Source organism: Paramormyrops kingsleyae, chromosome 23 (assembly GCF_048594095.1).
Source record: "Paramormyrops kingsleyae isolate MSU_618 chromosome 23, PKINGS_0.4, whole genome shotgun sequence".
Lineage (NCBI taxonomy): Eukaryota > Metazoa > Chordata > Actinopteri > Osteoglossiformes > Mormyridae > Paramormyrops > Paramormyrops kingsleyae.
Genome location: NC_132819.1, coordinates 21,728,241 through 21,745,613, shown reverse-complemented (window position 1 = coordinate 21,745,613; position 17,373 = coordinate 21,728,241). Strand labels below are relative to the sequence as shown.

At 40.1% G+C, this 17,373-nt stretch overlaps 1 protein-coding gene and 1 long non-coding RNA gene across 2 annotated transcripts; both read right to left on the bottom strand.

The window, feature by feature from the left end:
* Window positions 1-780: 780 nt before the first annotated feature.
* On the bottom strand, window positions 781-2,416 carry LOC111846940 (uncharacterized). Its single transcript, XR_011985045.1, has 3 exons — window positions 2,017-2,416; window positions 1,749-1,822; window positions 781-945 (listed from the first exon to the last, which is right to left on the bottom strand). It is a non-coding gene; the product is annotated as an uncharacterized lncRNA (long non-coding RNA).
* Window positions 2,417-12,675: 10,259 nt separating this feature from the next.
* Window positions 12,676-17,134, bottom strand: LOC140581972 (mucin-1-like). Its single transcript, XM_072705968.1, has 6 exons — window positions 16,974-17,134; window positions 15,882-16,063; window positions 15,553-15,626; window positions 14,274-14,419; window positions 14,090-14,130; window positions 12,676-13,273 (listed from the first exon to the last, which is right to left on the bottom strand). Exons 1-5 carry the CDS (start codon window positions 17,032-17,034, stop codon window positions 14,096-14,098), a joined length of 498 nt encoding a protein of 165 aa, XP_072562069.1. The 5' UTR covers window positions 17,035-17,134; the 3' UTR covers window positions 12,676-13,273; window positions 14,090-14,095.
* Between the last annotated feature and the right edge of the window lie 239 nt (window positions 17,135-17,373).

Genomic DNA, 17,373 nt, shown 5'->3' with positions numbered 1-17,373 from the left:
TGTGTAAATTCACTATTATTTTTTGATGATGTGGTGGATGAACTATTTAGTCTATTAGTAACATGGCTGGTGCTGTGTGTAAATTCACTATTATTTTTTGATGATGTGGTGGATGAACTATTTAGTCTATTAGTAACATGGCCTGACAGAGTTGTAGCTGTGTCAGTGGTGGATGAACTATTTAGTCTATTAGTAACATGGCTGGTGCTGTGTGTAAATTCACTATTATTTTTTGATGATGTGGTGGATGAACTATTTAGTCTATTAGTAACATGGCCTGACAGAGTTGTAGCTGTGTCAGTGGTGGATGAACTATTTAGTCTATTAGTAACATGGCTGGTGCTGTGTGTAAATTCACTATTATTTTTTGATGATGTGGTGGATGAACTATTTAGTCTATTAGTAACATGGCCTGACAGAGTTGTAGCTGTGTCAGTTATAGGGTCAGGGGTGCTTGTGTATGTAGAATCAGGTGTATTGTGTGATGGGCTAGTTACTTTGCTTAGATCACTATCATGAGTACTGGAAGAAATATCTGGGTAATACTGGGTGGTACTATGTACACTTTGGTAAGTTGTAAATACTGAAAGGGAGGTGGTAGTGGGCTGTGGAGTAGTTGTCATCACTGGTACAGGAACCGTAACTGCAGCTGGCAGGTCGGTGCAGAGGAAACACAGTTCAGTGTTAGAAACAAAAATACAGACAAATTGCATCTCTGTCATTCACTGCTTTTAATCCAGCAATTTTTGATAGAGATATAAATTCATATTAAATGGGCAAAATACAAATGAAGTCTTACAATTTGTATATGTAGGGTTCACACTGATACTGGTATTTAGAGAACCAGTCTGTATTGCATCATAAAATATATTCTTGATAATGTCACCATTGATCAGGAACATAGTGTTGAACACCAGTGTGGAATCTGTGATCACTGATCCATTGCTGAAAACAGAACAAAGAGAAGAAATTAAATTTTACTGGATATTTACACTTTGTCACATTTTAGTTCTTGTCCTTATCCAGTTCCGATCACTCAGGCTGGTGCCCACTTTCTACTAGTAAAAATATATATATTTCCAACCTAGCAGATTAGTCCATATAGCAGGACAATGGGTAGAGTGTGGATGTTCTTGTCCCTAATGCTATACTGGACTTTCTTCCATTTATAGCAATAATTAATAATTAGAGATGATGATCAAGTTAAGCGGATATGTAATCGATGCATATAGAAAATAAGAACAAAAGCAGAATTCAGTGAATTAATTATAGCAGGGGTTTACAAAAAAAATTAATGTAGGTTATAGTAAATAAAATGTATCTGCTATGACACTATGAAAGTATAGAGTATAGTGACATCATAACGTCACGCCTACCTGCCCCTCCTGTTTTTTCCCTAGCGTGGACCTGACAAGCTACGCCTGTTCAGCGTTTGTCTTCACTCTCATTCCTACCCTTATGTTACTCACTCCAGCTGCCTCTTGTTTGCTCCCTCATTAGTCTTGGTATAAAAGTGCTTCCCAGTTCTGTGTTTCTTAAGCCTCTCTTTGAAGTTGTACCCTAATATTGCCTCTCCTGTTTGCCTGTGTGTTCTTCCTGATTTGTGATCCCCTGCAATCCAGTTGTGTTCATGCCTGTTCCCTTTTGTTTTTTTTTTAAAAATAAATCCTGTTTTGTTTGCTCTGACTCCTGCTCCCACGTCCTTCATCCCACCATGTGCAACAGACATAATGACATAACAGAGATACCTGAAGGTTATGTCTGCAACACCTTTGTAAGTCTGATAGGTGGCACATTCCAAACAGCCAAAGATCTGTTGGAACTGAAACATAACAAAGAGACCAGTGTTCAATTACTGGTTTGGATCAGCCCACTACCACTTTCAATACAAAATTTCTAAGCTATTGAAGAAGACTAGCTATATTTATTATATCCAGAAAACAATTTGATTGAATGTGTTATTTTGTAATTTATCTATGTCTGTAACTGATCTCAAGGACTGAATTAGATTCTTACCAAGTTTCTAACGTCACCTGAGAGCTTCACGTAATCATCTGAGTTGTGGTCTTCAAGTGATTGGTTGTAGATGCTGTTGGTGATCTTCATAGAGAGCACAAAAGCTCTATATTCTTCATTTTCTTGAGTCTGGATGGGAATTCTGGAGCTTGATGCTTGAAGACGACGTTCTGGGAGGCCCTCTGCTGACAGAAGGTAGATTATGGCTTAATGGAAAGGTGTCACAGTACATAGACCTACCTCAGTGCAGCTCTGACTTTGACTTCTCATGCTATATTTCATTAATCTTCTCATAAATAGGTACTTGAACCTCATCATATGTCTTTTGTTTTCATCAAGTATTCACTATTACAAATTGGAGCGAATGTTTGAAAGATTCAATGGTGTAGAACAGCGGTGGCCAATCTTATCCGCAAAGGGCCGGTGTGTATGCTGGTTTTTGGGATAACCTGTAGGTCAGCAGTTCAAACCCAGGTGTGAGGACTCTTCAGCCAATCAGTCCTCTAATTAGTAATCTAATTACCCACATACACACTGGCCCTGTGCAGATAAGATTGCCCACCCCTGGTGTAGAAGAATGAAGAATATAATTCTAGAACATTGTCATTTAGCACCGTTCTTAGTGTTTTGTATGCCAGTTACGTTATGAATTAATATTATTGAAATAATATAGATTTAAATCAGTCTAAGTTTGTCAGGATGCGAATAACTAAATGATTACTTAAATACTTAATTAAAGAACAACACAGGGAGAGCATATAAATACACAGACAGTGTCTTTTGAAATAGGCACATACAAAAACACTTTGTACCCTGAACACAGAGCAATGTACTGTTTTAGCAGTATAGTAGTGGATACTATACTATACTACAGTGTATGTATAGATTATGTCACTTTTGCAATATGAATGTTTTGTATGCTGATTTTGTCAGTCCATCAATCATCCAGTGGTTTAGGTAGTTGCAGGGCTGCAGGATTATGATTTTATTAAATCATTATCCTGTATCATCACTCTAACGCTGCATATCTGTATATCTGCACACGAGTCTAAAAACACGTTTATAAATAAATATTAACCGTAGCCAAATATACATCTACTTTGCTATTGTCATGTATGTTGAAAGAGGTGGAGCAGTACTGGAGAGCAAGCTGAATAAAACAGATTTTTCCAAATTCTAACAGCAGAATCAGGTGCTAATATGCCAAAGAAGAAATTAGTATCAATATTTTTGTTACTTTTAAGTAATAAAGTTAATAAAAGCATTACATTATCATCAGATCCAGACAGTGCAAATGTCAGCAACATCAACTGTCTGTCAAAGAAATCTCTTTCCTATTTACCAATAGCTCAATCATTGGAGATTTTTGCAAAGATACCAACCATATTGAAGAGTTATATTTAATAACCTTTTTGAGTTGTTGCTAAGAGCAGGAATGTATTTTTAAATATAAGGTCATCATCAATTTACCAAACGTCCATAAGCAGTTCTGGATTTTCTACACACCAGTTTCACATTTGAATGATGGTAATAGAGCACCAGACATCAAATGGTGGAGCCTGTACACCTTGAAAGGTCTCATTTTAATACCAACAACTGCTTACCTGAAACGGCAAAAACAAGACGGAGAAGGATCCCCAAACAAATCACTGGATATCGCCGCATTGTGAGTCACTGTCCCTGTGGCCCAAAATGATCAACAAAATCCCAGATGTAAAATTTAAGGTAGACTTTAACTAACAATTTCAGCACTTTTGTGGAATCTCAATTTATTACAGATGCACAGTCAATCTCACCACAGCAGGCGTGCTTCTGGGACGTCTTATATTTACCGTCTAATCGGGGGTCACGAGGGAGGTGCACCGCCTCTAGTTTGCATTATGACTTATCTCCATCTAAGCGGTAATTAATGCCTTTTTAATAATGATATTCATTCGGAATTATAACAATGGGCATAGCTATTATTTTCTCAAGGTAATACACGTTCATAAAGTGAAGTTGCCCAACCATCCATTTCCTATAACTTTTTGTTGAGTATAGGGTTGCGAGTAGCCAGAAGCCCATTCCAGGAAACACAGGACCAAGGCAGGAGACGCCGTGGACTGAGGACTTGTCCCTCTCAGGGCCACCACTCACAGGCACTTACTAAGGGCCAGTTAGACACACTGCTTCAGCTAACACAGGTTTTTTGACCTGGAGAGGACAAATCATTTATAAAACCAGGTTCAGCAGAATATCATCAAACCCTTGGCGCCAATAAGAAGGCTGACACCTATTTCAGGAACTTGAAGGTCATCAGAAGTTGCTTGAAATAAGCGTAATACAAACTAGAGAGGTTATTGGACACATAAATTTCCCGCCGTGACCTGTTTTATTGTGAGACCTAAAGATCATCATAATCATTGTATCCACTGGAAGTCCATCCATCCATCCATAGCTGCTCCATCTACCTCTCCACACTCAGCAAAGATGACTACACAGTGTTTCACTGTGAAAAAAGTGAGAACTAGGTTGATCTGCTTACACCGAAATGCTGCCAGTGTTTCAGACCATTCATAGAGCACTTAGTTACAATGCAATGATTAGACAGACATTGTAGGACATCTGGGCAGTGCCATAGGTTTGTCAACAGATACTAATTTTAGCTCATCATTGCTTTGAGTTGTGAAATGAATGTTCAGTGGCCCATTAATATCATATCTGGGCTCTTTTTAAAGATATGTATGTGCACTGATCAGCTATGACATTAAAACCACCTGCCTAATATTATGTTGGTCCCCCTCATGTCAGCCAAACAGCTCTGACCCATCGAGGTATGGACTCCCCAAGACCTTCTGAAAGTGTCCTGTGGTATATGGTACCAGAAGACGTTAGAAAGAGGTCTCGGGAGTAGCTAGACATTCTGGACCCCCTGACAAAATGTCACCTTGGGCCCCCTCCGCCCCGTTACATTATATAATTTTGTGTATTTGAGGGCCACTGAAAACTGCTTGCCCCCCTGAATCTGTCAGGGTATCCATGTCCTTCTGATGCCCCTGCAAGAGACCCTTTAAGTCCTGTAACCTGAGGTGGGGCCTGCATGGACTTCTGTCCATCACATCTCACAGATGCTCAGTGGGTTTGAGGTCTGGGGAATTTGGAGGGCAAGTGAACACCTCTTTTTTATGTACCTTCACCATTCCGGAACACTTTCGCAGTGTGGCAGGGTGCACCATCCATGACGGGGGTGAACCTGATCTGCAGCAATGTTTAGGTAGGCGGTGCATGTCAAGGTAACGTGTGCATGAATGCCAGGACCTGAGGTTTCCCAGCAGAACATTGCAGAGAGCCTCACTCTGCCTCTGTGGACTTGCCTTCTTCCCATAGTGCATCCTGGTGCCATCTCTTCCCCAGGTAAATGACGCCACACACCCGGCCGTCCGCATGATGTAACAGGAAACGTGACTCACCAGACCAGGCCACCTTCTTCCATTGGTCCATGGTCCAGTTCTGATGCAGACATGCCCATTATAGGCGCTTTCGGCCGTGGACAGGAATCAGCATGGCCATCCTGTCCGATCTGCAGCTCCGCAGCCCCACACTCGCTAAGCTCCTCTGACACCTTTTTACCAAACCTAACATTAACATGTTTATCAAGATAACAAGACAGACAGGCCAGCCTTCGCTCTCCATGCACATCTGTGATCCTTGGGTGTCCATGACCCTATCGCCAGTTCACCGGTTGGCCTTCTTTGCACCAGTTTTGGTAGGTGCTGACCCCTCATACTGGGAACATCCCACAAGACCTGTTGTTTTGCAGATGCTCTGACTCGGGCGTCTAGCCATCACAGTTTGGCCCTTGTCAGCGTCGCTCAGATCCTTACGCTTGTCCATTTCTCCCGCTTCCAACACATCTTCCAACTTGTAGAGTTTACTGTTCACTTGCCTAATGTATAATGACACCAGGCATTCACTTCACCTGTCAGTGGTTTTAATCTTATGGCTGATCAGTAATATGTAATAGTAGTAGAAGACAGCCCCGAATACTGGTGTATTTCATAGCAAAATGTGGAATATTCCTACAATAAACTGTAGAACTGCAAGCCATTACATAACTGGCAGGTCGGTGGCGTAGTTCAGATGATTGCATGCGAAACAACAAACTTACTAATGTAACTTTCAGTGTGGTAGAACATAATTTCATAGCTATATCAGGAAAAAAAGTTGAAACCGGGCCAGTTAACACAGTGTACAATGCTGCCCTATTCACCAAGTGCTGCCACACCCATACACCCAGAGTTAATGGTTTGGCCGCTCAGTTCAGAGTTTTGCTTGTTTGCAGCCTTAACATGAATAATGTATTAAGACTTTTAATAATGAACTATAATTAGATTGCATTAGCATGAGTGATAAACTTCATGTGTTTTTGAGAGCCACAATGTCTAATTAACTTGAGTTCAAAATTCAGTGACCACTACTGAATGGAAGCAGTGACAGCCTTCAGATGAAAATTAACATTCAGAATACCTCTGATCTCATTGTTTTTTATCTGAACTTCTGAGAGGATTAAGGGACCACAAGAGAGTCTTCAGGATCCTTCACTGCTGGAAACAAGAACTCATGTCTTTTGGCTATTTTTGCCATGGATGATTTTCATTTCGCCATGGCGTTTGTTCCTACTGTCCAGCTAACCTTTGCTATGCAATCTCACAAAATAGTGTTTTTAGAAGTAAAAAAGGGTTTATGTATTGTAGCTTAAAGTGAGTATCCTTCTCTGAAAATTTTGATGACTTATATTTGATGCAACTGCCTAATCGCGCCTTAAAATGACTTCTTCAGCTTCAGATATGTTGCTGCACATTTTGTCTTGCATCCAAGTCAATGACCAGATGCAGCGAATAAGAGTTTTAACCTAGGCTTGGCCCAGCTGATGATGTCAGGAATATGAGCACCGAGAACTCCAGCCAAACATGCCCCAGTCAGGTGATTCAAGCTACCAGATGGGATGACATTGTACCCAAAACACAGTGTTGAATCATTTCTTTAAAATACCCAACTGTACACTTAGTGCCCACTTTATTAGGAATGCCTAGCTAGTACCGGGTAGGACCCAGTTTTGCCTCCAGAACCGTGTCAAGAGAACATGAGTTTTGCAAGAACCACCATATGTGGCACCAACAGTCACATCATGATCAAAAGGCCTCTTATCCATTCTAATGCTATGTCTGCATGCTGCACATATTCATTTGTCAACTCATGATTTGTTCTTTGGTGTAGCAGTGGAATCCACTTGTTGAGTAGTCCCTGAAATAGAACAGAGTAGAATTGAATTTTTATTGTGACTGTTCACAGAGCCACGAAATTTCGTTTAAGAGCACTCCAGTCAAGTAAAAACATGCAAAATGAAAGCAACTTACAAATGATACACATACGATCAAACACACTCAACGTAGGTGTGGTCATATACAAATGGATTGCACAAGATTCAGTATAAAATTGAAAATGTGGTGTAGATACAAATCATGCAATGTACAGAAGTAATGTTTTAATTAGCGCATGGTGAAGTATTCCTAGTCAGTGCACACTGAACCACAGGGTAAAGCTCTAACAGCTGTGGGGGAAAAAGCTGTTTGTTCAGTATGTAGATTTACCTTTATGTGAGTGACAATTACACAAAATTTAGGGAGACAGTGAGGTTGTGTATTTTAAAAGGCAATGGTTTTTGTCATTTTTCCAACAGTGATGGCGTCCACATGCATCCCACAATAACTGGGACCCTGAATATCAATGCAAAGCATCTCACATCTCACGTTCTAAAATGAGAAACACATTCTATTTTTAACGCTTCATCAAGTAGCCTACGTCAATGCGATGCAAGCATTGCGTCAAAGAGCATTTCCTCGCTGTCATCCTGATAGTGGTTTCCAGAGTAATATTAAAGGTAAAAGCTTTGTTGCTGTAATCATTTCTGAATGAAACATCGTTTTTGAATTATTGATCAGAAAGTTATTCCATTAAACAGCCATCATTCTCTGGGCCTTTGGAGAAACGCCTGTTAACTCAAATATAACTGCACCGGGTGTGTCAGCACAAACATAACGACAGCTGACACATCCTGTCTATATGTAAATGGAATTCACAGAAACACACACATCCATTTGTTAAAGCACTGAAATACAGAGCAGTAAAGTATCACTTAAAGCTTAAAGGTTTATATTATTTCTGAACTTGTGCAGCAAGATTATTTTTCCTGCAAAATATTACATAGTAACACTGATTTGCTGTTGCTGTACCTTCATTGTATTGTATCTGTCGGTATCGTAGTGTCAATGAGAGTGAGAAAGGTGCTATATAAATAAAACTCCCCCCCAAACAAAAAAGCACCATTTGGTGCTAAATATCATTTTTATTAAGACGTAGAGCAATACAAATAAATGACGATAACATTTTTAGCTGATTTTACTAACTGTATTAGTAATGTACAAAGCAATGTGCAGCATTTGGTAGGTTACACGGCTTCCCAAACCTCAGACTTCCTGTGGGGCAACCAAAGGTCAAGTCACTTAGTGGAGGACATAACTTTGGGTTGAGCATTGGGGGGGGGGGTTGAGGTCTTCACCCATATAAGGGGGTCCAGGGGGTTGTGTTGGCTGGTTTTGATTATTGAAGGGGGTTACAACCTCCCACCCCCCATAATTTACACCCATGCACCCACACCACTCTCCCCTTCTCGTAATTTTCACTGGTAGCCAGTCCAGCTTACATATACTAGGATAAGGGTGCCCACTTCTGCAAGGTTCATTGATCCACACAATATCATTGATGTAACGTGCAAATGGGCAATAGAACATCGATTGTACAAATGTCACCATACCGAATAATATTTGTGCAGGCACCCCATGCTGCCCCCGGCAGTCCATACCAGCCGTACCTAAATCCGCCAGTGCATAGCAAACAGATTTACCCATTTATGCAATGTATGATTTAAAGAGTTACCTACATAACTTACAGCTACAACTAACATTTACTGTTGCGTTTGCACTTACTGGAAAAAATTAAGAGACCACAGCACAATTTTTAGTTTCACTCGTTATGAATAATATATTTTTAGTGCTGTCAAGGTTAACGCATTAAGGCTTGCCATTAATCCGGAAATTTTAACATGCTATTTTGTTTTTAAGGCAATGAATCCTCTGGAATCAGCAATTGGAGACACACAAAAAGGCCAAAAAAGAAACATTGAACAGTCTACTTTTTAAATACATAGGTAGAAACTAAATACAAGAGTGACTAACTGGAGTGTCTGAGTCACGAAGTATTCTAACTAAAATAACAAACAAACGCAAACTGTTGGTAACTAGGTTGTTCTTTCAGCATTTTTCTCTACCTTCATGGACTGTATAAGACTACAAACCAATTGTTTTATTTAACTTATGTTTCTGAAAATGCATGTCATAAAATAGCTGTATTTGCTGAAAATACATTTTACGTTAAAGTAACTTTTGCACTAAAATCACATGTATAATTCACATATATGATGCAACTTGCATGTGTTCTGTTCATTCAAAAATGGAATGAGCGAAGTTGTGATGCAAAATTAAAAAATAAAGACAAAATGGGGGCACGTTTCTCGAAAGCATAGTTCCTAATTACGTTAGGCACTTACACAGTTGGTAATTGAGTTGAGAGTTGAGTTGAAACTCAATGGTTTCAACTATCAAAACCAAGAGGTTATATTAAGAAACAGTGATTCCTCTCACTAGTTTGTCATGCATTTCTTTCTTACAAGACCACATATATATTTGTTTCATCTTCCAAAAAATATAGGCAAATATTACCATTCAAAACTTGTGATTAATCACAGCCTATTATTGTGATTAACTGGATTCTTTTTTTATTGATTGAAACCAGTATTTTTTTTGCAAACCGCAGCCTGGTTCTTCCCTGTTTCTCATTAATCAAAGGTTTCATCCTTTATATGACTTCAGTCCTGCTTCACACCTGCAGTTAATGTTTCCCATTCCTTTTAAAGGTCACTTAATGTCATCCTTCAATTCATAAGAAGCTGTCGGATAAATTGACAGTCATCTCTGCCATTAGAAAGTCGCATTCGACCCTCTGCCTGGCTGGATTTGGTCCTTCCCAATGTCTTCTGTTTTACCCCGTTCCTGTGTATTGCAGTCATAGCAATCTGCATCTTTGTAATGTGCTATTTACCTTGCTTGTACGTTGCTTTGGACAAAAGTATCTTATAAATAAATGAAATGTAGATGTTATTAAGCTTAAAATCACTGTTACATAGGGCTAGGGAATCACCAGGATATCCTTTGTGATGAGCTGGTGACCCTGGGATGAGCGCTGCTTTGTGTCATCTGGTATAGGCTACAGGCTTATCTTCGCTGCTTTGTGTCATCTGGTATAGGCTACAGGCTTATCTTCGCTGCTTTGTGTCATCTGGTATAGGCTACAGGCTCATCTTCGCTGCTTTGTGTCATCTGGTATAGGCTACAGGCTTATCTTCGCTGCTTTGTGTCATCTGGTATAGGCTACAGGCTCATCTTCGCTGCTTTGTGTCATCTGGTATAGGCTACAGGCTCATCTTCGCTGCTTTGTGTCATCTGGTATAGGCTACAGGCTCATCTTCGCTGCTTTGTGTCATCTGGTATAGGCTACAGGCTTATCTTCGCTGCTTTGTGTCATCTGGTATAGGCTACAGGCTCATCTTCGCTGCTTTGTGTCATCTGGTATAGGCTACAGGCTTATCTTCGCTGCTTTGTGTCATCTGGTATAGGCTACAGGCTCATCTTCGCTGCTTTGTGTCATCTGGTATAGGCTACAGGCTTATCTTCGCTGCTTTGTGTCATCTGGTATAGGCTACAGGCTTATCTTCGCTGCTTTGTGTCATCTGGTATAGGCTACAGGCTCATCTTCACTGCTTTGTGTCATCTGGTATAGGCTACAGGCTCATCTTCGCTGCTTTGTGTCATCTGGTATAGGCTACAGGCTCATCTTCGCTGCTTTGTGTCATCTGGTATAGGCTACAGGCTCATCTTCGCTGCTTTGTGTCATCTGATATAGGCTACAGGCTTATCTTCGCTGCTTTGTGTCATCTGGTATAGGCTACAGGCTTATCTTCGCTGCTTTGTGTCATCTGGTATAGGCTACAGGCTCATCTTCGCTGCTTTGTGTCATCTGGTATAGGCTACAGGCTCATCTTCGCTGCTTTGTGTCATCTGGTATAGGCTACAGGCTCATCTTCGCTGCTTTGTGTCATCTGGTATAGGCTACAGGCTTATCTTCGCTGCTTTGTGTCATCTGGTATAGGCTACAGGCTCATCTTCACTGCTTTGTGTCATCTGGTATAGGCTACAGGCTCATCTTGACCCTGCAATGGATTACGTTGCAAGATGACAGATGATTTTCGCTCACATTAACAAAGGTTAGCTTGCAGCACCCCTCGTAACTACACTCAAACCCAATATTTGTCTATGTTTACAGTTTTATGGACCTGTCTTCATACCCGGGGTGCAGGAGGCGCAATTGCACCCCCTACTGGTCAGATGAAAATGCTATTTGAACATATTAAGTTCAATAAAATTGAATCATGTTTTTAAATTATATTTGAAAATGTGGCTTGTGTTAGTCATATTAATGTGTAATAATAATGCACAGTAAATGTATTTACTATTCAATGTGTAACTGATTTTGGCAAAGCCTGTGATGAATGCACCTCGGGGGGGAAAAAGCACAGAGTTGCCAGTCGTAACACTTGAGATATTATTGCTCCTTTCCATAGTTATAATAATTCCATTTACATACATACACACTTTTAATTATTATAATGTAAATTACACTTTGCAAAATAAATCACATGTACCCGTTTAAATGAGTTTAAAGGAGCGCCATGTTTTTAGGACAGACCAAATTACTAGTAGAAAATCCAGCTGTTGTGTAAAGGTATGACATTTCACGTCAAGAACCGGCCAATTCACCCAAAAAGATTCGATTCCACCGCCGATCTGAATCTTTTCTTAATCACATTGCAAAGCTCTTGAGAGGGAATTAATTTATCTTCACTGCCCCCTAGTGACTGTTGCGTATGGTTGTCTTCACATAAAATGATTGCGTATGAGAGCGGTCTGTGCTCACATTACTTGACCATTCGCCCTGTTTTACTGAATTATAGCTAATGTAATGTTTTTCTGTAAACAGCATCAACACCACAAGGAGGGGAAGGAGAACCTGTCTGAGCCAGCATATAGAGCCCTATAGACTCATATAGACCCCTATAGACCCCCATAGACCCATATACACCCCTATAGACCTCTATAGACCCCTAACAGCATGTGGTCATGGCAAAGTACTTTGGGAATACACTGTATTCCGTTTATGGTTTCTTTATTAGCAAAATAAGTTTTATAGATTTTTTGTCTGTATTATGTAATACTTTTAATGTCTGACACAGGATGCAATGTTATGCTGCACAACATTTAATGGACTTGCTAATCATGCACATGCATTGATGCTCTGAGCCTGTTGCTGTGTGTTTCTTTGCTTTAATGTCAACCGATTCAGCTGGATTTCATCCAACGAGGCAGAGCTGTGTGTCTCTATGCTAATCGATTTATTGGAAATATGTAAAATATATGTATAATCAAGGCAATCACACACACAGCATGATACATCAGTTTTGCTTGTAATCTGAAATGATTAGGCACGTTATTAAGCAGATGAAGCCAGATGAGCACAGAGGTCAAACACGTAGAAAGTGGTACCAAGAGGAGCAGCTGACTAAACAGAGGTAATACGCTGTAAGTTTTGGAAGTCAAATGACTGCAGTCCCTTCTATACACCTCACATGATCTATATGTCTACGTACATGAGCTCATTACAGGCACAAAGAACATATATAGCTGATATACTTAGCTGTCCTCTTTTTGCATAGATCTTTAAACACACACAAATATTGACTTTGAGTGTGGTTGCAGGGAGCGCTACAAGCTAACATATGCTAATATTACAAAAGAAGACGTAGAGCAATACAAATAAATGACGATAACATTAAGAAGAATTAAAAAAACTATTAAAAAGAAAAGCTGTGATTATTATATAAATGTATAGAATTAATTTGGCAGAAACATGTATGTGGTGAAGGGGGAAACTTTCAGCAAAAATACACGATACATTTTCAGGATGACAGGCTGAGGTATCCAGTCTGGTTTATATTGGGATACACTCTCTGACAGGAAGGCGCCCTGGACTGCATTCAATCAGGGTTCTGGTTCCACATGAGGTTCATTGATGGTTATATGAGAGAAGGAGAAAGTGAGAAAAAGATAACAGACAATAAGGTCAGTCTTACACAGTCATTAGTTATCAGTCCTGATGTGGTTCTCTATAGCTCCAGCAGGTGGGGTAGTAATCAAGGGCAAAGACTTTTTAGTGTCCTATATTTAAATACGTTTAAATGTAGGAGCAGTTTCTTACAGATGGGTGCTGATGATTGAGGCTTATTATGAGTATATGTGCTTCTCAGGGGCTGTAAGTCGCTAGACTTTGGGTTTGCAGAATGGCAGCTTCAGAACAGCTAACTGACTAGCAGAGATAATGGTGGAAGAGACAAATGCATGTATTGGGTCCCGGTGACGTCCTACCTGAGTCCCTCTGCACCGAAATTCGGCTTTATTGATCATTGAATAAACATTCACATTTTTACAACTAAGGAATTACAATGGCAAGTACTGGGTCATGCCAATGGTTTATATATATATAGTTTGTTTAGTCAGGAATGTAGTTTCGGGAAAGGTACGGACACAGATTTTGAGGCATTGGGTAGAGGTGGCGGAGGACCATGCATGCATCACGGTCAGTGTTGGTTTAGGAAGAGTAGACCTAAAATAATTAGGGTGGCTAGTTTTGTTACTGCTAGAGGTACTAGTATTGTCTGAGGGAGCCTTAATTAAATTAATCACTTTATTCTGAAAATAACTTGGCTCAGTAATGGACTCGTTTTAACATTACTTATATGTCTTAATAGGGAACTGGTCATGATAGGTAATGTGCAAGAGGAGATGTGAAGTTTGGGAAACTTTACCATCACTTATTCTACAGGAATCATCTCTGGAGCTGGCAGGTCTGCAGAGAGGAAACACAGTTCAGGTTTAGAAGCAACAAAGCAGACAAATTGCATCTCTGTCATTCACTGCTATTAATCCAGCAATTTCAGTATGAGAGATATAAATTCATATTAAATGAGCAGAATACAAATGAAGTCTTACTCAATGTATATGTAGGGTCCACATTGAGATTGGTATGAAGTTCAGCGCCAGTCAGTAATGCGTTACAAAACGTATACTTCACAATGTCACCATTGATCATTTTGGTGTTGAACACCAGTGTGGAATTTGCGATGACTGATCCCTTGCTGAAAACAGAACAAAGAGAAGAAATTGTGTCTTGAATCTTATACTTTCTTACATTTTTTCCCTTCACTCAGACTGGTGTCTACTTGTACTGGGTAAACATGAATACATTTCTAACTAGAGGTGGAAAGTTCAGGTTTACAAAGTAAAAATGCAGACCAAGATTTTGTTTCAACCAATCAGTTGACTGTGACTCGTTACACTTAGCTGGCTGGTTGAAGCAAAATCCTGGCCAGGATGTGTACTTTCTGAACCTGGACTTCCCACCTTGGTTTCTAACCTTGTGGGTTCTCTTGTCCCTAATGCATCATACTGGTCTTTCTTCTAGTTATAGCAATAATTAATAATTAGAGACCATGATCACATTATATATGCGGACCGCATATATAATGTGATTTTAATATACGTACATATTGTAAAGTTCAATTGATAAATTACACACAGTAAGACATTTCCTACATTAAATACAGTAACAATAAAGTACATTTTACATTGTTATTCACTACCATACAGTCTCTTTTGAATGAAAGGTATTCTGACATTTTAGCCTATTTCTCAGGCGATAGAGCAATGAAAAAATGTCATGCATCACGGGACGACGGAGCAATGAAAATCATGCTTTTTATACGTTTTAGTAACAGCCCCTGCAGTAACGCAGCAACACGTGTGACGAGTGAGAACACTAGAGACAGACTGGGTGAGAGTTCGGAGGTGAAGCGTGGCTTTGGGGACAGAGGGAGATGAGTCATGTACTGAGTGTGACTGGGCTGGCCGATTTCACCACGGTACAGCCCGTACTTGCTTAGTGCTCGGTTTGAATCTTATGAACTGTTTGTTTCTGGAAATTTACTATTTTTTTCTGGGACCGCGGTAAACCACAGATCACTTAAACCACGGTTACTGAAACTGCGGATACGGGGGCCCATTGTATAGAAAATCCAACAAGAATAAAGGTAGAATTCACCAGTGTAAATATAGCATGAGTTTAGTAAATCTTTCATGTAGGCTATAGGGTATAAAATATCTGCTATGGAAGTATGGAGTATAGTAACTTAATGACACAATTAAGAGAGAGATACCTGAAGGCCATGTGTACAACGCCACCGTAAGTATTAACTCATTAAGAGAGAGATACCTGAAGGCCATGTCTGCAATGCCACCGTAAGTATTAACGGTGGCACATCCTGAGCAGCCAAAGATCTGCTGGAGCTGCGACACAACAAAGAAACCAGTGATCAGTTACTGGTTTGGCTCAGACCACTGCCACTCTCAGCGTAGCTATTCAAGAAAAACCAGCTGGTCTGTCAATATAACAGTGAGCTCAGTTATTACCTAACAAAGAAAAACGAAGGGTCTTTGCCAGACTTGCTACATTTATTCACTAAATTAAATAACTCAATAACTTGAATTAGCTCTGTGTTTTTGGTTTTAGTTAGAGGCAGCAAAGAATAATTTGAGATTTACCAGGATGGCAACTTCTGCCCAAAGGTTCTCACAGTAACTTGATGCTGGGTCTTCAAGTGACTGGCTGTAGATACGGTTGGTGATCCTCATAGAGAGCACAAAAGATGAAGATCCCCCATTATCTTGAGTCTGGATGGGAATTCTGGAGCTTGATGGGTGAAGACGACGTTCTGGGAGGCCCTCTGCTGACAGAAGGTAGATTATGGCTTAATGGAAAGGTGTCACAGTACATAGACCTGCGTCAGTGCAGCTCTGACTTTGACGTCTCTCGTGCTCTGTTTCACTCATATTCATTTCTTAAATAGGTTCTTGACCTGGTTGCACTTCTTTTGCAGTTGAAACCTTGACTCTAAAAATTTTCACCATTATCAAAGAAGGAATCATTGGCAAGAAATCAAATTATCAATTAAAGCAGACTGATGAAGGTTATAAGAATAATGTTTTTCACCCATGCTCTCGGTACTGGGCATGCACACCTGTACTCATGGATACGCATAAAAATGACTAATAGATTTTTTTGATATTCTCCACATTCTCTATACTCTTTAAGGTTGTTGAGAAGTTCTCAAATACCACAGGTGGTATAACATCTTCAATCCTACCATTCATATTGTTGTGTTTATATTAATAAAATATACTAAAATACAGTATAATAATTGACTGGAATCTATGTAGGGTTTATATGGGTTTGACTGCTGCTCTCGGTGTGGCGTTTGCATTCTCTCCCCGTGTTGCCTGGGGATCCTCACCGTTCACAGAAATGCGTTTCGTTTAACTGGCACTGGCTGCTGGACTCAGGCTCCAGGAGACCCTGACTATGGTAAGTGGTTAGAAGGTATATGGGTGGGACAGAAATAAGGGATGGATGCAAAGGAGAACCTGATGTCCATCTGTGGAGTAACTACCTGTGTTTTACTTCATATCTGCAGTCATCATCGGTTTACTTCACCTGCTTACCTCAGTCCTCATGTTTCCATAAGGATATATCTATCATTCATGCACAGACACACACATATGTTTGAGTAGCAGACATAAAGTCTGTGGAGTCCTCATACCTTGGTAGGTCTCAGTCTGACAGAAATGACTTCTTACCTGTGAGCGTAGAAGTCAGACAAAGTATAATCCCCAAAGAAACCAGCGGCTGTCGTGTCATTGTGAGTCACTGCCGGCGTGCAGAACGACCTGTAAAGATAATGGAATTCTTCTTTTTAAATGTAATAAAAGCTTTAAAAAGGTCAGACTTATATGCAATGTCAGTTTACTGCGGACTGACTGGAGGACCCTTGGTGATCTCTTATATTCCTGGGCTAATCAGACACATTCGGACGCCCCCGCGCCATAATCTTACCCCTTTAGTTTACATTATGACTGTGTCAAAATTATCTCGCCATTTGTTGATTTTTTTATTTATCTGATTTTCGATTGTAACTGCTCATGTGGCTACTTCCTGTTCCAGTGCATAAGCCTTAGGTAACGTCAATCCCAGTATTTT